Below are 22,305 nucleotides of genomic sequence, written 5' to 3'. Positions count from 1 at the left end.
TGGGCTTTGGGCCTATGTCACCAAAAGTGGAATAGTTTTACTTTTATGAGAATCATACACACAAAAAATCGGTTCATGTGTTTATGTTGGTATCCCTCCATTCTTCTAGGCATACAAAGTGAATTCTTTCTTTGATTGGCTTTCTGTGGAAATTGGTGGGTTGGGCCGGCTTTAAGATCAACTCAAGCTCAGTTCTAACTTTTGGGCTTAAGGCCCGAGCCTAGACCAAGCCTGTACTTTTCATTTCTGGCCCGGTAGGCAAGTTCGTCCAACATTACTCAGACCATCGGGAGTCCGGAGACAGGACCGAGCCTAGACCAAACCTAGACTCAAAGGTTGTGTTTGGGTTCCCTCAACTCTACGTTTTTCTCTTAATATCGAACCAAATCATAGCAAAGGCTGAAAGGCTCAGCTGTCGAAACCCTAAAAAGTTGAGAGTTTTTTTTCCTTTCTGGTAGCAAAAAGAAAGGCAGAGAGGCTTTGTTTGTTCGTTTTAACCACACAAAAATTAATTTTGTCTTCTTTGACTGAACTCGGTCCCCTCTTTCCTTTTGGGTTCCACCGGACGGGAGTAGTACTAGAAGTCTAGAACCATTACCCATATCACCGATCCCGCCCCTCCCCCCAACGGCTCAAACCCAACCCTTGTGTAGGCGGGGTTCGATCGCAAGTCTCCGCTACTGCCGGCCAGAGACCTTACCGACGGACCCGGTTCGCATATTCTAAACGGGGATATATATAATCTCTAAGAGCTTAATGGGTTGGACGAATTCGCGGTTCCCAAGTTAATAACCTTTTCTTCGCAGTCATTGCATTAGCTTCAAGTGCCGCCGTCGTCTACTAGCTTCTCGTCGGCTGCTGTGCTGCGCAGGTCGATTCTTCTCCGCCCCTTGATCGTAGTGTTTAGTTTACTTCTTTTTTTTTGTCTTTATTTGTCTTATTGAATGTTTATTCGCTATTGTCTATCCATCCTTCTGCAATCCGAGTGTGCTTTGAGAGTTTACTTTAATCCGATGTTCAGTAGCTTCTTGTAGTTGTTCTTTCTGTACTGCTCTTTGTAGGTTCTCTATTTTTATGTGGGTTGTTCTTTTTTTCTTGGTCGGAAGCACCTGTTCTTCATCTTTTTTTTTTTTTTTGTATTCTCTTGTTTGTGGAGTTGGACATTTAATTTTTAGGAAGATTGATGGAGTTTCAAACGAAACTATAAATATTCTTCTGATTTTTGTACATAATTTCTCTAAAGAAAAATGGTGTTTTGTTTTTCCATTTTAGATTTTTTTAAGACGTGCATACGTAATTCTTGTAGCATGCTTATTCATTACTTACTCTGCTTATTGTAAAATTGTTTTTAATTGAAGTTTTTTATGACTTACATTAATATTTGCAGTAACTTATTTTCATCTGGTAATGACGACAAATGAAATAATTCAAATTTGTTTTGGTGGAATAGAGGGGTTCAACATGGCAGGAAAGCATAACAAAGCAAAAAATAGGAGGGTATCACAGAATGCCATGCACTCTACAGAACCAGTTTCCTCTAATGTTCCGATGAAAGATGAGTCAAGCACTTTAGAATCGGTCAAGGCTGATAGTAATGGAGCTTCTTCACCGAATGAATCCGCCAATACCAAGTCAGAGGTGACGGACGCTCCATCAGTGCCACCAACAAACCAGTCAAAGCAGGGTGAGATAACTCAGAATCATTCTGTTCCATCTTTTCTTTGTTTTCTCTTTAACCTTCCATGTGCATATATTAACTTTTGTTTTTCTTTATCCTCCTAAACACATTTAAACCAAAATCCAGGAAATAATGTCTTGACTGTTTCTATTTGTCCATTTTTTGATCAATGTTTCTACTATGTCTATTATTGAATGTAAAAGCAGAAAATAACATTTTTAGTATTGATTATATATGTGACAAAAAATGTACTCGTGAAGTACGGGATAAATTGCCAAACAGATTATATAAAATTTTGAAGAGTGCAAAAAATATCAATTAACTTAATGCATCCCCACTTTTCCTTGCATATTTTTTTTGTTATATTTAGTTCAATTTGGAACCTGAAATGGATCTTCTAGAGGGGACAACAATCTCTATGCCAATCTAATAGGTATTGGACTCCAAATTCGGTTCACTGAACAGGATGGTCATGCCACTAAGGGCTAGATTGAGCTGATTAGTTTCAGGGCACCGTCTGTGGGAATCAAACCCATTTTCAGGGCTGTCTTTATGTAAAAGAGAAGCCTGATGTGTGGGAAAAAAGCTGAGAATAGAAGAAGAAACACTTGATGGTCATTGGTGCTATTGGCTCTTGGGCCTGTTCTGTTCTGTTGTTTTGTGTTTTGTTCTGGGGTCCATGTCCGAGCATTTGCTTTGTGTGTATGTGTGGGGCGGGGGTGTTTTCTGTCAATGTTGGGCTGGTCTTGTTTAATCTTCATTAACCTATCATGACCTTTTGCTTCTCTTTTCTCGCTTGTTTTCCTTTTTCAGTAAATGCCAGTGTTGGCAAGAAAAATGATGTCTATTACAAGCACCATAAACTCCTTGTATACATATTCCCCCAATATCCTAATCTAAAATAGGGTTTTGGAAAGGGATATTGTCTCCTCTAATGTAGCACCTCTAAAATTATCTTCCTTGCATTTCTGATAAAAAGGATATTGGTCCTTTAGTGCTTTCAATGTAGTTAAAGCATCACCTAAGCGATTGCCTGGGTGTTTCCAAGGCCCATTACTTAGGAGACCAGCTATGAGGGCGATATAAATATAAACATCTTAGTGGGTGAAAATAATTACCTATGTCCTCTTATTTATTGCTTTGAGTTTTTTAACCTATTTTGGTCAAGAGAGGAATGTATTATAATGCTAAAAATTAAAACTTATAATTCTTGTGTACATGAGTGCTTTTCTCTGAACCAAAGGGGATTGTTAAAAATCTTGTCATTGTTTTTGAAAATTAAGTTGTCTTCTGGTGTTTTTGCCATTCTATTCTGTTAAGTGCCATATTCTGATATTCATAGTAAAAATGTGTATTTTACTTATTCATTTTTGTAGCCTAGGGGAAGTCTAGTTGTTGGCTAGGATTTACTCGTCTTGTCAAGCCGAAATGCCTAGGCATCACCTAGCCATATTAACCACACTGAGTGCGTCCATTGATCTCATTTTCAATATCATTTTCTTTGATGTGAGAAAGAGAATAAATATAGACATATCTTGTCTGTATTTTTTGTTTTTTATTTTACCTTCTTTGTTCCTTATAAATGATTTCAGTTCTCTGTAAACAGGTGACATCCATCTATATCCTGTTTCTGTCAAGACACAATCTGGCGAGAAGCTTGAGTTACAAGTAAGTGAAGACGATGTAGCATGCTATTTTGGATATATTTTGTTTTTTTTTAACATTTTATCCTGTTTGGAATTTGGATGATTGAAAGTGACTCATGGAAGAGCTATTATGCACTTTTACACTATATAACTTAGGGTATTGTACTTTTTATTCTAACCTCTAATATTTGCATCTTTTAAATTTTCCATCATCTTATTAAGCTGCTCCATTCTTGAACTATATGCCTTTTGTTTTTGAACTACAAAATGTTTTCCTTGTCTACTATAAATGCCACTTCAATTGATAATGTTGATATTTGGTTCTAATGTGCAGTTAAGTCCAGGAGATTCTGTTATGGATTTAAGGCAGTTTCTTCTTGATGCTCCTGAGACCTGTTTTGTTACTTGCTATGATTTAATACTGCATACAAAGGATGGTTCAATTCATCATTTAGAAGATTACAATGAAATTTCTGAAGTTGCTGATATTACCACTGGTGGTTGCTCATTGGAGATGGTTGCTGGTGTGTTGAAGCTTTTCTAAATAAATATATTTTTTTCCTGCTTCTATCATATAGTTTTGAAGTCTTGTTATATTCTGGGTTCTAATAATGTTTGTTGGATAGCAGCATTATATGATGATAGGTCTATCCGGGCCCATGTTCACCGTGCTAGGGAGTTGCTTTCTCTCTCCACACTCCACTCTTCATTATCAACATCACTTGCATTACAGCATGAGACTATGCAAAACACAACAACAGGTACCACATGCTTGTGATTGTGCACTTATACATCTAATATGTTTGCTTTGTTTTTCCCATAGAATTGTTCTCCCTTCTGCCTTTTCTTCTTGAATATAGCTGCATGTCTTTAGTCTTATTACTTTGCTTGGTTCTCTACTTTATTGTGTTCCAGATTCTTCGAAAATTGAAGTCCCAGAGCTTGATGGATTAGGATTCATGGATGATGTTACCGGTTCGCTTGGTAGTTTGCTATCATCTTCTGCTCAAGAGATCAAATGTGTGGAAAGCATTGTCTTTTCTTCATTCAATCCTCCTCCAAGTTATAGGAGGTAAGTTATAAACTAGGTATCGTTCTTTGTTTTATTTGTATATTTCTCTCTTTTCTACAATTTCTCATAAATTGTCAAGAAAGGAAAAGAGAACTAAATATATTGACCTTTAGAGTATTTCTATGAAAGAAGTTCCACACACTTATTCCAATCCACTTTCCTTTGTTCTTATTCTTTTTCTTAATCTCAAGGCTTGTTGGAGATTTGCTTTACCTGGATGTGGTGACACTGGAGGGAAATAGGTTCTGTATTACGGGAACCACAAAATCATTTTATGTGAACTCAAGCACTGGCAATACCCTAGACCCAAAACCAGTCAAAGCTTCATCTGAAGCAACAACCCTTATTGGACTTCTACAAAAGATTAGTTCCAGATTCAAGAAAGGTAAAAAATGGTAGATCATAACTTGATTCTGTGGCTTGAATGTTCCTTTTGAATATCCTGTTATTGGCTTCAATTGATGTGTGTTCCTTTTTTTATACTTTGAAGCTTTTCGTGAAACTTTGGAGCGGAAGGCCTCTGCACACCCTTTTGAAAATGTTCAGTCTCTATTGCCACCAAATTCATGGCTAGGAGTTTATCCTGTTCCTGGTAACTTTGGCTTCTCAAAAGTTAATGACGGAGTTTTATAGCTTTTGTTTCAACATCACTGGCTTGTGGAGATTCTGGAAGCCAGAGATTTTGGTTTCTTCTTGTTAAGCATGCTTTTCTTGTTTCAAATTGAAATTCTGCAATGCTTTTCATGTATCAGTAAAGAACAAGGTGTAGTCACCTAATTGCTGTAATGTTCTACTCTGCTATCTACTTCTATGAATGACAGGTAGGTTTCTTTTCAATCTAATAAAATTTATGTAATTGTTGATTATAAAAAGAAGTTATAAAATTTATGTAATTGTTGATTATAAAAAGAAGTTATAAAATTTATGTAATTGTTGATTATAAAAAGAAGTTATAAAATTTACGTAATTGTTGATTATAAAAAGAAGTTATAAAATTTATGTAATTGTTGTTTATAAAAAGTTCTCTGCACAATTGCTAATTACATAATTTTTGTATTATTCAACTTTTGGTTAATTTATGTTTTAAAAACTTATCCTATAATTTATTAGTATCTCAATCTTTTTAGAATTTTGAAAAGGTGAAGATGCAACCACTCACTCTTCTTTCTGTCTATTTTTCAGGGGTGAAAACTTTCCCATTTTGTGCGTCTTTGGTGTCATTAGATAGGTTATTGGATGGCGTTTTCAATGAAATCATAATAGTGTAAACGTGGTGCTTTTCAGTTGTGTTATGACTATATTTTGTAATGGTAGGTTTTTAATGGAATTAGGAACAAAGGCTCAATTTGGAAGGAGTACAAATGCAAATATGTAGATTGCAAAACCTTGTATTTTGTATTATTTTGTTCATATTTGTACTATACATATTGGCATTTGTACTCTTTCCAAACTGAGCCTTGCCTTTGTTCTTTTTTGGTTTATCTTGGAGTTATTTTTGGTTTTAGTTTTAATAGAATTTTGGAGGTTTGTCTTTGTTCTAAAGGAATTTGGATTTAGGAGTAATTCTTGGTCACTTTCAAGGTGGAATTGGAGTTTGTAGAGGGAAACCTGAGCCCTTCTGTTGAATGCTTGGCTCCTTGGCTCTCATGACCTCAAGCATAAGTGCTTGGCCCCTTACCTCTCAGCAACTCAACCAAGTGTTTGGTCCTTTACCTTTCATGAATTCACAGAAAAAATGAACTCTCATCTGGATATCGTATCATCTCCCTGCTTCCTACTGGATGAATTGGCATGATAAGGAATGCTTGCATACATGACAAAAACAAACAAGGAATGCAAATTTTTTTTTTATTAATGACCATCTTTCTAATCAACAACATTTTTTCAATGGTAATTTATTTAGGAAAAAGGTATATGCTTATGTTTTAATGGTAATTGCTGCAGATTTATCTGTTATTTTCTACTGCAAAAGTTCTTGGCTCTATGCCTTTATCTCCAAGTGTTGTTTTTTTAATAGAAAGCTAAAGTTTCTTTTTGTCCATTTCAATTTTTTAGATGTTCTTAAATTCAGGTTTATGCGTATTGATAAAAAAAAATCAGGTTTATGGGTTCTTTCTATTGCAGATCACAGACGTGATGCAGCAAGAGCAGAGGATGCCCTGACCCTTTCATATGGCAGTGAGCTAATTGGCATGCAGAGGGACTGGAATGAGGAACTACAGTCTTGTCGGGAGTTCCCTCATTCAACTCCTCAGGAAAGGTGTAGTTTTATCATTCTTTTACTGTTATGCATACATTTCATGACTACCTGATCTTCTCATCATCCATGGATTTTTAGTGTTAACTGTTTATTGATAACTTTCTTGACATTATATCTCTCCCCCCTCAAGTGTTTGTCAATTACAAGTGGCATCAGTGGTTTACCTTATTTATCAAGATAATTTTTATTGCAGGATCTTGCGTGATAGGGCTCTCTATAAGGTTACATCTGATTTTGTTGATGCAGCGATTAGTGGTGCAATTGGAGTCATTAACAGATGCATACCCCCTATTAATCCAACTGATCCAGAGTGTTTTCACATGTAAGATTGTACCAAAATATACCAAAATGTTTTTACATCTTGTTTTGTTCTAAATGGTTGAATAATGTTTCTGACAAATAGGTCTAAGGTGGCATGATCTGTAAAAAACACAGGTTGGGGGGAATTTCAACTTAACTCATGTCAACTCAGGAAGCATTGCCCTTGGGAGTCACATTGCAAAACTGAATGGACTAACACACTTCATAATTTAAATGGAGTTGGCAAATTCTATAAGATGGGTTCAAAATGTAGAAAATTCTATTGATAAAAAAGTGGTCCTTGGTGCATGGCACATCTACTCAATAGAATTAGGGAATCCTTGGAAGACATGTTTTGGTTTAGATGGATCATTTTTAATCAGTAACAGTGAATACCATTGATACCTGTAAAAGCTTTGGATATCATTGATAATGAAAAGTTTGGAAGTACTGATAAAAAAATAGAAAGTTTGGAAGTACAACACTATCCTCCAATTTGTGTTGGAGTAGGACAGAAACCTTACAGCAGCTGTAGACTGTCAAAGTTCCATTAACACTAATACTATATAAGACTACTGATTTCCACTAGGCCCTTCATTCCCCTCTCTAACTTAACACCCATCCTTGCTAGAGTATCTGCTTAAGTGTTAGCAGACCTCAGAATCATATGAATGAGGAAGGCGTAGGAAAAACAACATCTCAAAAATTAAAGTTGACCAAAGGAAGGTAGAAGATGCGGAGGAGATAACAGAGACTTTTCTTAACCATTTTAAAGAGCTCTATTCTAAGGAAAGTTTCAGAAAACTGACACTAAGAAGCTGGGATGGGCCGGCCCTAACAGAAGAAACGATGAATTGGCTTGAAAGAGAATTTCAGGAACAAGAAATAAGGGAATCGGTTTTTGATGTTGATGGAGACAGAGCCCCTAGGCCAGATGGCTTTCCTATCTTCTTCTTTCAGACCTGTTGGGACATAAATAAAAGAAGATCTGTTAGAGGTATTCAAGGAGTTTTACTCTTCGGCTGTTGTAAATAAAGGCAATAATTCGACCTTTATTTGTCTGATCCCGAAAAAAGAGGTGTCTTGGAATTTAAGGATTTCAGGTCTATAAGTTTAGTAGGGAGTGTGTACAAAATCTTGGCAAAGGTGTTGGCAAAAAGGATCAGAGAAGTCCTAGGAGATTTGGTCTCACCTAATCAGTTTGCTTTTGTGAAAGGTCGACAAATTGTGGATAGTATCCTAATAGCAAATGAAAGTGTTGAAGAGAGAAGGAAGAGTGGCAGGTCGGGTCTTCTTGTCAAACTTGACCTTGAAAAGGCATATGACAAAGTTGATTGGGGTAGCCTCTTTCAAGTCTTGAAACTGAGGGGCTTTGGAGTTAAATGGTTGCAGTGGATGAAAGGATGCATTAGCTCAACCTGGTTTTTTTCAATCATCTTGAATGGAGAGTCCAAAAGTTATTTCAAGGCAAGCAGAGGTCTTCGACAGGGATGCCCTCTCTCTCCTTTTCTTTTTACTCTGGTGATGGATGTTTTCAGCCAGCTCGTAGACAAGGCATAAAATCTAAATTTAATAAAAGGTTTTGAAGTAGGAAGAGATGCCCTCAACATTTCCCACCTCCAATTTGCAGATGATATTATTCTAATCTTGGAAGCTGATCTGGAAAACATAGGCCCTGTTTGGCGCATCTTTTTGCACGGTCAGTTGACTATTTACAAGCCTGGTAGACCGCATTTGCGTCTTTTCTTGTTTGGTTCGTAGTAGATCTAGTTGTCAAAAGCCGATGCGCCAAAAAGATGTGAGAAGCCCATTTTGGGTGATTTTCGGGAAGCTCCAAATAGAGCTTTTCAATTTATTTATTTTTTCCGGTTCATCTTCGCGCGGAAAGACGCGCGAAAAGACATGCCTGAACCAAACAATCTTCAGGCTGTCAAGATCTTAATGCAAAAGCTCACTGCATCTTTTTACTGTCAGAGCTACCAGAAGATCTTCCCAAAAAAGACTTGCCAAACGGCCCCATAATTAATATGAACTGTTTTGAACTAGTCACCGGACTGAGGGTTAACTTCACAAAGAGTATTATAGTGACAATCAATTCAGTTGAAGAAGCTCTCGTGGAAAGGTTCAAGGAAATTCTGAACTGCCGAGTGGAAAACCTTCCCCTATTTAGGCTTTCCTTTGGGTGGGAACACAAAAAGTCCAAGTTTTTGGGAGCCGGTGTTGGAAAAATGTGAAAAGAAGCTAGCTACTTGGAAGCGATGCCATCTGTCAAAAGGGGGAAGGCTAACACTCATTAAGACTTCCCTTGCAAATCTGCCCTCCTATTTCTTCTCAGTGTTCCAAATTCCTGGCAAAATCAGAACACAAATTGAGAAACTTCAAAGAGACTTCCTTTGGGATGGTGGAGGGGAGATAAGAAATCTAGTGAGTTGGGCTCAGACTTGTAAATCTAAAGAGGTGGGAGGGCTGGAAATTGGTCACCTGAAAGAGAAGAGCACTTTTCTACTTGGAAAATGGCTTCTGGAGATTCCCTAAAGAGACAAACTCTCTTTGGGCAGCTGTCATCACCAGTAAATATGGGTTGGACACCAATGGTTGGGACTGCAACCTTCATTCAAACTGTGTAACTTCATCAACCCCTTGGAAAGGTATCATCTCAACCTCTAACAAATTCTTTCCTTCATAAGGTTTATAGTGGGCAATGGTACTAGAATAAAATTCTGGACTGATCTGTGGTGGGGCAACACTACTTTAGCAGTTTCCTACCCTAGACTTTTTAACCTCACCCTAAACATAGAAACAACCATCTCACAATGCCTCCCCTCTTCCCCCATTGAGAGCTGCATAAACTTGAGCCTTAGAAGACCCTTAGGCGAGTTCTCTTCCAATTCTTTCTTTAAGGTTCTGGTTGCAGAGGAGCAGAATTATCACTTCCTTTTCAAGAAGATCTGGTGCAACTACATCCCTTCTAGAGTGTGTTTCTTTGTATGGGTGACTGTTTGCATAGGATAAACACTTGTGAGCTATTGCAAAAGAAGAATTTTGGCGGACTTTTCATCTCCCCTCATGTCTGCATCCTTTGCATGAGAGAAGGGGAACCAACCGACCATCTTTTCGTTCACTGTCAGGGAACCAGGGATATCTGGAGCCATTTTCTACAGCTAGCTGGGTACAGCTGGGTTGCTCCAAACCACCTCCAGGACTTGCTTCATCAATGGCAAGGCAAAGAGCTGAGTAAAAGAGGTAAGGTATATTGGCAAATAATTCTGCATGCTGTACTTTCGGAAGTTTGGGAAGAAAGGAACAACCGCTTGTTTGAGAACAAAGCTAAGACAAAGACTGATATGATCTCTCATATTACCTATCTATGTAATCAGTGGGCTTCCAACTCAGACAAGCTTAAAGGAGTCTCTATAATTGACCTAAACAGGGATGCTGGTTTTTACCTTCTCTCCTCCCTTCTCACCTCTCTTCCCCATTCACAGGGGCCCCTTAACCAAGAGAGAAGGAACTTGGACTCTAAGTTTTGATGGAAGTGCTTCAGGGAACCCTGGTACTGCTGGTATTAGAGGAGTATTAAGGGATGAAAATGGGAACACTTGCTGGGTGTACAGTGGGCCGATAGGTATAGCTGACTCTTCAAAGGCAGAAGTGATGGCTGCACTTACAGGAATCCGATTGATCAAAAGACTAGTCATTCAGCATCTATCCATAGATGGAGACTTTACAAACACAATAAAGTGGTTAGGAAGACAGGATGCTGGGCCGTGGAGACAGTCATTTTCTGACAGAGGTAAAGGGTCTATTGGCCAGTGTTTTAAAAGCGTAAGGCGCACAAAAGGCGCAGGGGTCAAGTTGCGCCTGAGGCACAAGGCACAAGGCACAAGGCAAGGCACATGCCTTTTTGAAGCAAGGCGCAAAAATACAAAAAATGTTAAAAAATAAAAAAATGTCAAAATTAAAAAAAAGCCAAAAAATTCAAAAAATATAAAAATATTAAACATAATCTTAATAAAAAAATATAAACTTAAATTTTAAATTAAATGTTTTAAAAAACCTATTATCTAAAATTAAAATACATAGACATAAGATGTAAAGCATATTCAAATGAGAAATTAAAAATAAAATCAAACATATAAAACATTTTCAAGCATGTAAAACCTCTAATCTCTTTTTTCAATCAATTGCATTACTTCAAGTAGCTAATGTAATGTAAAACATATTACATTCCTGATTCTACGAGCCGCCTTTGTGCCATGTCCCTCGAGGCAAGCTTAAACAAGTCCACATTAGGCCTTAAATTCTTAGTTTTCACACAAAAAATAACAATTTTATAGTTTTAATTGCTTTTTAAGAAAACATTTTATTAGGATGAATGAATGAGCAACATTACCAAATTGGGGGTTCTACTATGCTCCGAACTTGTTTGGGCTTGCCTCGAGGGGCGTGGAATGGGGGTCCGGGGCGGAGCCCCCAGCCCAGCTGCTATGTTTAAAAAAAGTAAAAAAGCGTCAAATTTTCAAAAAGGCGCACGCCTAGGCTGAGGCTGAGGCTGAGGCGCATCAAGCGTTGGCCTAGGTGCACCAGGCGTGTGCCTTTTGAAAGTGCTGAGCCTAGGACCTAGGCAAGGTGCATACCCTGAAATGCGCCTCGCCTGTGTGCCTAGGCGCACCTCAGGCATGATTCCAAGGGATCTTAATGCTCTTGCAGATGGGTTAGCAAAATTTGGTGCTTTTTTAGAATTGCTGTACTGTGATAAGATCCATCCTGTGTAATTTTCAGGGGTCTGATCCATGTTTGTTTGTCTTCTTTGTACACCCTCTTGTGTACCCCTCTCTTTTCTTAAGGCTCAGTTTTGAAAGAGTACAAATACAATTTTGTAGAGTGCAAAACCTTGTATTTTGTATGTATTTGCACTGTACATATTTGTATCTGCACTCCTTCCCAAGTGAGCCCGATGAATTTGGTTAACTTTTCTCAATAAAATAAAAAAAGATGGTAGATAACACAGTTTTCTGACAAGATATCTTAAAACCTAAGGTCCCTCTGTTAGCAAAAAGCCACATCTTACAACCGGTTACTTAAATTTCTTCTCAAACTTGGATTCCAGTTTCCTTCCTCTCCCTCTGGTGAGAACCCTTCTATAATCCTGTTATCCTTGTTCTGGACAATCTCAAACAGTGTTGGTAATTGCTCCCTTGGTGGCCGGTCCCTACACCAAGTTTTGAACTAGAATCTTATCCTATATCACCCGTACCTCATATTTAATTCCTTTCTCCCTTCTTGACTTCATCAAAAAGATTGTTGTATGCCTCTCCACACAGAAAACCCATAAGATGCATAAAATTCACCTGGGTCCCAGTTAAAATTTCTAGACCCGTACTTCACCACAATTGTTCTTCTCCACAAGCTATTGGGTTACTCATTCCATCTTCAAAACCACTTTCCTAGTAGTACTGAATCGAACTTAATCATCTCACCCCTGAATCACTGGCCTTGGTGAAATATCCCTGAAGTTTCCTCATCTCTTCATGAAAAAAACAACCCATCGATAGCAAAATTTTGAATCATGATTGCTAGGAAATGGCAATAGAATTTTGGCCCTCTCCATCCAATCTAGGTAGACAATCCAAACATAAGTTTACTACCACTTTACCTCTCTAGGAATCCATCAAAAGTTGAACCCAGATGTGCCTTCTGGCTCTATACCTTGGTCCCGAACCCAAACACAAGTTCTTTGGGTGGGCCCTGCTCCAATATCAGTTTTTTTCTTTGAAGATAACCAACACAGGTGGCATGCTTCAACAGAGGACTAAGTTGTGCCTCTCTCCTAGTATGTTGTTTGAAGAATGGTGAGAGTGCAACTCATCTTTTTTTTTTCCTGGAATGCTCATTCACAACAAAAGGTATGGAGCTATTTTTTACTTGTGATGCCCAAATGGAAGTAGAGGATTTGTTCTCAAATCAGTTATGTCCCAAATGGAAGCCATCACAGTAGCACTTTAATCAGTTGTGTCCCATCTCAAATCAGTTATATACCAATATATACATATATTAGTAAATATACATTTCTTTGATACTTGATGTTGTTTAACAATGCTTAACAATGTTTATTGGCTATTTAATAAATCTTACTATTCAATGATAAAAAAATTACAAACAACTCCATGCCATATTTGTTGCAATCCCATATAACTGGTCTCATTCTCTAAACGATCATTGTTTTTTTGTTAGGTTGCTTAATGTTTTCAGCAGTTATTTTATTAACATATTTGGTTTTTATTCTACTTCAGGTATGTACACAATAATATATTTTTCAGTTTTGCTGTGGATGCGGATATCGGACAATTCTACAAAAACCATGCGTCAAATGTTAAATTAAAGTTTGAGAACACAAATACTTCTCCCAATTCCTATGAAAAGGCATCAAGTGATGTGATTCATGAAACTGGGGCTATTTCCAAAGCAGATATATACAATGGCTCAAATTCAGAGGAAATTCATGAAGTTAAAGCTGTGGCTGCTGATGCGTCTGTTGACTCCCAATTGGCTGAAAGTGAACAGGCTACATATGCTTCTGCTAATAATGATTTGAAAGGCACTAGAGCTTATCAGGAAGTTGATGTTCCTGGGCTTTATAATCTTGCCATGGCCATAATTGATTACAGAGGTCATAGAATAGTAGCACAGGTGGGGATTGAAAGTTAATGTGTGCTTATTTTTCTATATCTTAAAAGATGTTTTTGTTTTCATTTTCTCATTGTAGTAGCTTTAATTTCATCATCCTCATCTTCTTCTTACATTGTTATAATCTTCCTTTGCAGAGTATTATACCTGGAATTCTTCAGGGAGATAAGTCGGATTCTCTTTTGTATGGCTCAGTTGACAACGGAAAGAAAATTTGCTGGAATGAAGCGTTTCATTCCAAGGTGATGGACTTGCTTTTTGGTTTGTAAGCTTGATTCTTTGTAGTTTGTGTTGTTTTAATGTCTAATTGCAAAAGTTGTTGGGTAGATGGTTTGCAATTAAGGAATGGGTTAGAGTATTTCACATAAGTGGGGCAGAAAGGCATGATTCACTTATTTTTTTTCCATAATATGCTTTTTTCCCCATAATATACTTTTGATAGAAATTAATGCCATCATCTATGTTCTATGTTTTTTTTTCTTAGCAAGGAATGTTTATATGATTTGATCTTGGTTCTATTTTTATCATCATCTGATTAATTCCTTTTTTATGAGAACTAATTCTTTTATATCCTTAGGTATTAGAGGCTGCCAAGCGCCTACATTTAAAGGAACACACAGTCTTGGATGGATCGGGTAATGTTGTCAAACTAGCTGCACCTGTGGAATGCAAGGGTATTGTTGGAAGTGATGACAGGTGATCTTTTCTTGGTCTAACTTACTGTCTGATGACTGATGAGTTTCATTTTGTCGATGCATGCACTTCTCTTTGTGTTTTCTGAATGTTTGCACTCAGCTCTCCTTGAGCTTTACAGAAAATAAGTATGCCCTCTGTAACCTAAGATGAGAGGCTGGACATTTCCCCCTCATTTACGTTTTCTATTTTCGTTTATTCTCTAAACCTTCCAAAGATTGGCATTGGCACTCAACTCTCCTTGATTCTTATAGAAAATGAGCATGTCCTCACTGACCTAAGATGAGAGGCCTACACATCTCCTACCAGACCTGAAACACTGTTTTTTTTTTTGATAGATTACCAGACATGAAACACTTGATAAGAACTGAGAGTACTCTGCCTTGGGTATAAAGATCTACTAAGAACATACTATGATAAAGAAGAATATAGGTCGTGGTTCTGATTGTTAATTTTGTATTCTTAATCTTCAAGAGACCTCTAGCACATCTAAGTTGTCTATTCTAGATTTTGATCAGGTGGTAGTGGAAGGTGATTCACAGGTTGGTATTGATTGGATACTTTTCCCTTCCTCAGGCCCATGGTCTCTTATGTATTTCATCATCATCACCGATGCCTCAGCCCAATTTCCCAACTTTATGGACTCAGCTACATGAAGCCTATTTCACCATTTCATTATGTGTAGTGTCATATCTATTGTTAAATTATTAGTGCTGAAACCATTTCTTACTACCTGGATTCCAGATGTTATTTCTTATTTGGATGGTTCCAGTGTTGACTAATTCTTTGGAAGATAGTTCAGCTGCTTGGGAGGGTGGTTGATATGTGCTAGTTATACTAGTGATTAGCTTTGCAAACTAAAGGCACTTCTAGATTGGTTGTACATGGGGTCTGAACTCTGAAGAACTTTATTTGTAGTTATATAGACAATTAATCAAAGTCATTCTGGAGCTGTAAGGAGTTCAGGTTGCATATGAGCTAAACATGGAAAGCTTGTTGATTGAAAGTGATTCTAAGCTGGTGGTTGGATGGTTGAAAGAACTGGAGTTTGCATGTTGGTGCTACAGAAATGAAATGAAGAAATTTATATGGCTAATAAGAAACATGACATTAAGGCTACAATGGGTGAGAGTAGTGATTTGAAAGGCGCGCCTAGGCGCACAGGCGAGGCACATTTTGGGGTATGCGCCTCGCCCAGGTCCTAGGCACACCCCTTTCAAAAGGCGCACGCCTGGTGCGCCTGATGTGCCTTGCCCCTCAGGCGTGGTACAAAGGCCTATTTGCTAATGTTGTTCTTTCATTCATTGCAATAAAATATTTTCTTAAAAGGCAATGAAAGTTATAAAATCATTATTTTTTATGTGAGAAATAAGAATTTCAGACCCTAACATAGACTTGTTCGGGCTTGCCTCGAGGGGCGTGGTACAAATGCGACTCATAGAATCAAGAATGCAATATGTTTTACATCACATTAGCTACTTGAAGCAATGCAAATAAGGAGAAAAAGAAATTGTGGGTTTTACATGCTTGGAATTGCTTTATATGTTTGCTTTTATTTTTAAAATTTCATTTGAATACACTTTACATGTTAGGTTTATGTATTTTAATTTTAAATAATAGGTTTTTTAAAACATTTATTTTAGAATTTAAGTTTATATTTTTATTAACATTATGTTTAATATTTTTTGCATTTTTTGCATTTTTTCGATTTTTCTGATTTTTTTTGATTTTTTAACCTTTTTTTTTGTAATTTTGTGCCTTTCTTAAGAAGGCACATGCCTCACCTTGCGCCTTGCGCCTCAAGCGCAAATTGGCCCTTGCGCTTTTAAAACACTGGGTGAGAAGGTTGACTAATGCATTTGCTAATATGTTAGCTAAACATGGGGTGAAATGGGATTTGTTTGTGCTGGGCTCAATTGTAAGAAGTTATTTTTGTATCGCGCTTCTCCAGTCTCCAAGTGATGCTTTTATTGCTTATATTACATGATTAATGAATTTATTTTACTTATCAATGAAAAAAAATCAATCAAAGTCCATGGCGTTGACTTGAGCATAAGCTAAACTGTGGGGCTACCAGCCTGCTAACATGCCTATGCCAATATCAAAATGAGTCTATTGTGACTGTTAAGCTTGTTAGAGACAAATTAGAAAGCATGTTTTCTCAAACCACCAGTGTCATGGCCCTTGTGCCTGTTTCCATCAGGTATCAACTAAGGCTCCCCCACTTTAAAATTTTCACCCAGTGTTGTATTATTATTCCACTGTATGTAGAAAAGCTACAGGATTAAACCTTGTCCATCCCTGAAATCTATAAACAATCGAGTGGGCTGGATTTTCTACTAGTGCGTTGTCATAATTATGCTTTTACAACATTTGTAACTGGTTGACGTCAAATTCTAGGTATCTCCTAGCTGAAATGGAATACCTAGTACCAGTTTCAGCTTTTATTGAATCAGTTTCCTGAATACATGCAAAATAATAATGGATCTGATGCATTGACGTATCTGTTGTTTCATTAATCCTTTTTCTGCCATATTAAAGTTCTTACTATGTCTAATGAAGACCTGCTACCAATTTCAGTTGTGAGTCTTGTGACTGGATCTGATGCATTGAACTGTCCTTTTTGAGCTACAACCTTGTGTGGTTTTGTCATAATGTTAACATATATTGTTGCTTATTTACATCATTTCTCTGTTTGCTGTGTCTATGTTCCAGGCATTACCTTTTGGACTTGATGAGAGTAACTCCGCGGGATGCAAACTATACTGGGCCTGGATGCAGATTTTGTGTTTTGAGGCCAGAACTTGTTACAGCCTTTTGCCAGGTAATCGCAAGATTTATTTCTTCCTTGCATAATCCGGCTGGATTTTTATGTTCCATTTCTAATTATTGCATGGCTTAATCTAAGCAAGGCTGAAGCCACAGAGAAGGCAAAATGTAAATCTAAACCTGATGGAGGGCTCCCCGTCTCCACTGATTCTTCCAATGTTAGTGATGTAGATGTGAAGCCAAACTCTCAGGTAAAGGGTGTTGTTTTTTGTTAGTCTTCTAATGTCATTTCACTATTGCAGTTAAGATTAGGTTTCAAAATTGTATTACAGTGTACAGTTTTTTCATGTGATACAATATGTGTTTATATTTTTGTATTTTGATCGCTTTTTGCATGAACTAATTTTGTCTTACTAAAATTGTCCTTAAATTTTTAAGTTTTGTAACCAACTTCATGTACCTGTCATCTGTCAATACTCAACATTCTCAACGAGGCTGGCTAAGCTACTTCATCCTCCATATCATTTACATTTCATCTTACAATAGGTTTCCCCATTACAGTTGTGCTCTGTTTGCCCCTTGTTTAACATATAACCATCCAGCATATTAGCTGATATATGATTCCAATTGAATCTGATCCATCTGCCTTGTTAGTGAATGAATCTCCTTCATGATATTCCTGTAGGTGCAGTATTCCTTGCTTGTTATGTTTTAACCAGCACACTACTACTTTTGAGTTCCCTTCCACTAAGAGTGAGGGCAATGATTTTCCTATCCTTAATCCTTGTAGTACAGCCAAAAGCTCAGTCCTCATGGAGTTCCGTATTCCTATGGGGCCTGAATAAAAATCGGATCATAGAAACTTCTTCCTATTAGTAACCTAGCTTGACAACTATGTTTACTAACTGAAATAACCTCTTAGTAACCTAGCTTAAGATGAATGAGGAAAACAATCAAGCAAATGTAAAGTCAAGATCACAAGCAAAAGCTTTAATTTGTTTATGCTAGTACACTTGTGAGGGACCTGCAAGATGATTTTAGGCCACAATTTTAGTGAAACTCTCTCTCTCTCTTTCTCTACCATCATTACCACTACCACTACCACTACTACAACTTGTACTACTACATTTATTTTTTTGATCAATAACATCAATTTCATTAAGTTAAGAGAATAAAGGGAAAGGAATACAAAGGGAGATAAAATAACTTAGCTCCCCAAAAATTAGAAAACTCAGAGAATATAAAGAAAATTAAGTTTTCTTTATGTTGTTACTCATAAAGGAGGAAGTTGGAGGACATCCTGATCAAGGAGGAAATCAATTGGAGGCAAAAATCTAGGTGTAAGTGGCTAAGGGAGGGAGACAGAAACACAAGGTTTTTCCATTCAATGGCAAATGGAAGGAGAAAAAAGAATTACATCTCTAACTTGGAAGTTGATGAAACAGTTTTGTCTCACCCGGTTGAAATTGCAGAGGCCCTAGTAAATCACTTCAAATCTATTTTTAGAAGGCCTATGAATGAGAGAGTGTGGTTGGAGGGTTTGGATTGGCCGACTCTAAGTGCAGAGAAGAGAGAGTGGCTAGAAAAGAGATTCGATATGGAGGAGGTAAAGGAAGCAGTTTTCTCTATGGATAGGACAAAAGCTCCGGGTCCAGATGGGTTCACGATGGCCTTTTACCAGGATTGCTGGGATATCTTGGAGAATGATCTTGCTTCGGTCTTTGAGGAGTTCCACAGGAGGGGTGTAATAAACCCGGGATTGAACTCAACTTTCATTGCCTTAGTCCCAAAGAAGAAAGATGCCTCTCAACCAAAAGATTTTAGACCTATTAGTCTGGTGACTAGCTTGTACAAAATCATTGCTAAGGTGCTGTCTCTCAGGATAAAGAAGGTGTTCCCCTCTATTATTGCACCCAACCAAAGTGCTTTTGTGGAGGGAAGACAGATCACCGATCAGATCCTCATTGCAAATGAGAGATTGGAGAGCTTTAGAAAGTCAAAGAAGAAGGGAGTGGTCTACAAATTGGATATGGAGAAGGCTTTCGACTTGGTTGATTGATCATTCTTGATGGAGGTGTTGAGGAGTTTTGGTTTTGGTGACAGGTGGTGCAAGTGGATCTGGGGCTGTGTTAGGACTTGCCATTATTCTATCCTGGTGAACAAGTCTGTGGTTGACTTCTTTCCGGCGTTGAGAGGTCTAAGACAAGGAGTTCCTCTTTCCCCTTTTCTTTTCACCCTTATTGTTGATGTGTTTGGGCGTTTGATCCATAGAGCAGACTCGAGGAATCTGATAAGAGGGTGGAGAGTAGGGAGGGAGGAGGTTCCCTTAACTCTTCTACAGTTTGCAGATGATACTATCATTTTCTGTGAAGGAGGGAACCTCAGTTGGATCCAGAATCTAAAGTCGACAATACAACTTTTTGAGCAGATATCTAACCTCAAGGTAAACTTCGACAAGAGTTGTGTGGCGGGAGTGAATGTAAACGAAAGAGAACTAAGGGAATCTGCAGATGAGCTAGGTTGTGCCATTACGGATTGGCCCATGACTTACTTGGGCCTTCCTTTAGGAGATAATCCTAAGAGTGTCAGCTTTTGGGCTCCGGTAGTGGAGAGGTTTGAGAAGAGGCTAGCGGCCTGGAAGAGGAGTTATCTTTCTTTAGGTGGAAGAGTCTCTCTCATTAGATCTACCCTAGCTAACCTTCCTGTTTACTTTCTGTCAGTGTTTAAGATCCCCTCAAAGGTTTCAAATCTTTTGGAAAAATTAATAAGGAACTTTCTCTGGGAGCCTGGAGAGGAAAAGAGAGATCATAGGGTGAGTTGGGAGGTGGTCTCTAGGTGTAAAACAATAGGAGGTCTAGGGATTGGTAATTTCAAGAAAAGGAACATGGCTCTTCTGGGGAAGTGGTTGTGGAGGTTCTCTTTGGAAAGGGATAAATTGTGGACTAAGATTGTGGCTAGCATTCATGGGCTGGAAGACAATGGCTGGGATCCTGGAATCTTGGCAAGGGCTTCAGCTGCTTCTCCTTGAAATCCATCCACAATCTGCTTCCAGTTTTCTCCCCTTGGATCAGGTATGGTCTAAACTCTGGTAACCGAATAACTTTCTGGGAACACCTTTGGGTCAGGGACTCTCTTCTGAAAGACACGTTTCCTTCCTTGTATGCTCTTTCAGACTTGAAAAATGAACCCATTTCTTCTTTCTTAGTCCCTTTAGCTTCCACTTCGGGCATTGGTTGGAACCTTGGCCTGCGTAGGGCAATTAGGGATACGGACTTGGATAGCCTGGTAGCTTTGCTAGCCTCCCTTGAGGGTGTCTTCCTAAACCCTGCTAAGGAAGACACCAGATTTTGGACCCTTTCTAGCTCTGGCACCTTTTCTTGTGCTTCTTTCTTTGAAACTTTAACTCAGCCTCCTACCCCCCTGGGGTTGTCCTTTCCAGTTAAGGAAATTTGGAGCAGACCTATTCCTCCTCGGGTGGGGTTTTTTTGTTGGGAAATTTTCCTGGAAAGAATCAACACTTTAGACTTACTCCAAAGAAAGAGACCCAACTATTGTCTACTTCCTAATAGATGTGCTCTTTGTAAAGCAGATGGGGAATCTGGCTACCACCTCATGGTCTCTTGTAAGGTTACTAAATCTGTTTGGGAGTGGGTTTTCTCCCGTTTTGGGTGCTCTTGGTATCCTCCGGAGACTGTCCAAGGTTTGTTTTCCCCATCTTTTTTCAGTTGGCCTAAGAAGCGAGGGAAGACTATGTGGCGGTGTATTAGGGCAGTGGTTTGCTGGTCTTTGTGGGAAGAAAGAAACTTGCGCATATTTTCTGACAAGGAAAAAACTTTGGAAGATTTGTTAGATCGAATCCTTATAAGAGCGGTCCACTGGCTAAAATCTTTGGAGTTGTTTTCAGATTGTCCTATGGATGACTTGCTAAGAAACTGGAAAGAGATTGCTTTCACTGCAAGATGCAAGAGGACTCTTTGTCCGTTCTGGTCCCCTCCCCCCTCGGGCTTTTTAAAGCTGAATTTTGATGGCAGCAGTGTAAGGAATCCAGGGCCCTCTGGATTGGAGGAGTCTTCAGGAATGAGGAAGGGATTGTTACTGCTTTATTCTCTGGTCCTATTGGAGAAGGTGACTCTCTTAGGGCTGAGATCCTTGCAGCGCTTGAAGGATTTCGAAGAGCAAAAGATCTAAATATTAGCCGTTTGATTCTGGAAGGTGACTCGAAGGTGGTGATTAATTGGTTGAAGACAGAGGACAGTGGTTTGTGGAACTTTAACAATGAGAAAAAACAGTTCTTATGGCTGGGTAGGGACATAGAGATTCAGTACAGCTGGGTGAAGAGGAGTGCCAACTCATTTGCGGATGGGTTGGCCAAGCAAGGAGTGAATAGGGAGGCTGTTTTCTGGGCTAGTTTTTAATTACATTAGGAAAACTTAATTTTGTTTTTCAATAATTTTCTATTTATACACATTTTAATCCTCTTATTTATATTCTTCTTATGCTTTGTAATATCATAAAGTAAGAAAACTGGATGCCTTCTTTATGCTGCATATGTGCACGTTTTCTGCCCTTGTACTCTGGAAATTCAGCATTTTGGGTATCTTAAGCAGTTTTAGTAATACTTAGAAATGTATATATTTTTTCTGTAGGATAAAATAACAGAAGGGGATACTAGGGATGCCCAAGCACATGATTCTCCACCTTCTGAAACTGGCACATTGTGTGAGGAAATACTTTTAAATCCAAATGTCTTTACTGAGTTCAAGCTTGCTGGGAGTGAAGAGGTAATTCATTTCCACTTTATTTTGTCTTCTTCCCTCCACACATGCATATTATATGTATCCTGTCTCTTTGTTATTTTCTTTATTTATGTTTTTTCCCTGCTCTTGCTCATCCTTTTCTTGTTCATCAGGAGATATCCTGTGTCTTTGTTATTTTCATTATTTATGTTTTTTTCTGCTCTTGCTCATCCTTTTCCTGTTCATCAGGAGATAGCTGCAGATGAAGAAGGTGTGAGGAAGGCTGGCTTGTATCTTAAAAATGTTGTGCTTCCAAAATTTGTACAGGATCTTTGCTCACTTGAGGTCTCACCCATGGATGGCCAGACACTTACTGAGGCCTTGCATGCTCATGGAATTAATGTTCGCTATATTGGACAAGTAAGCATTTGCTGAAAATTGTAGATGGGAAGTAATCTCTTTAT

At 38.2% G+C, this 22,305-nt stretch overlaps 1 protein-coding gene across 6 annotated transcripts in view; it reads left to right on the top strand.

The window, feature by feature from the left end:
* Positions 1–302: 302 nt before the first annotated feature.
* NOXY38 (tetratricopeptide repeat (TPR)-containing protein) overlaps positions 303–22,305 on the top strand; it is a 32,898-nt gene continuing 10,895 nt past the window's right edge. Inside the window, exons 1-17 of one of the 6 annotated variants that reach the window (XM_010259084.3) lie at positions 303–871; positions 1,451–1,684; positions 3,285–3,346; positions 3,659–3,848; positions 3,954–4,085; positions 4,240–4,396; positions 4,588–4,781; positions 4,887–4,988; positions 6,521–6,656; positions 6,850–6,978; positions 13,250–13,646; positions 13,781–13,885; positions 14,221–14,339; positions 17,052–17,160; positions 17,249–17,356; positions 21,752–21,886; positions 22,091–22,261. In XM_010259084.3, the coding sequence (XP_010257386.1) occupies positions 1,462–1,684; positions 3,285–3,346; positions 3,659–3,848; positions 3,954–4,085; positions 4,240–4,396; positions 4,588–4,781; positions 4,887–4,988; positions 6,521–6,656; positions 6,850–6,978; positions 13,250–13,646; positions 13,781–13,885; positions 14,221–14,339; positions 17,052–17,160; positions 17,249–17,356; positions 21,752–21,886; positions 22,091–22,261 (2,469 nt within the window). In that variant the 5' untranslated portion in view covers positions 303–871; positions 1,451–1,461. Of the gene's footprint in view, positions 872–1,450; positions 1,685–3,284; positions 3,347–3,658; positions 3,849–3,950; positions 4,086–4,239; positions 4,397–4,587; positions 4,782–4,886; positions 4,989–6,496; positions 6,657–6,849; positions 6,979–13,249; positions 13,647–13,780; positions 13,886–14,220; positions 14,340–17,051; positions 17,161–17,248; positions 17,357–21,751; positions 21,887–22,090; positions 22,262–22,305 lie in introns of all 6 variants that reach the window. The other 5 variants (XM_019197815.2, XM_010259083.3, XM_019197814.2 and 2 more) reach the window with 5 other exon arrangements.

Source organism: Nelumbo nucifera, chromosome 7, assembly GCF_055504915.1.
Source record: "Nelumbo nucifera cultivar China Antique chromosome 7, China Antique-T2T, whole genome shotgun sequence".
Classification (NCBI taxonomy): domain Eukaryota; kingdom Viridiplantae; phylum Streptophyta; class Magnoliopsida; order Proteales; family Nelumbonaceae; genus Nelumbo; species Nelumbo nucifera.
This window is presented reverse-complemented; position numbering and strand designations above follow the sequence as displayed.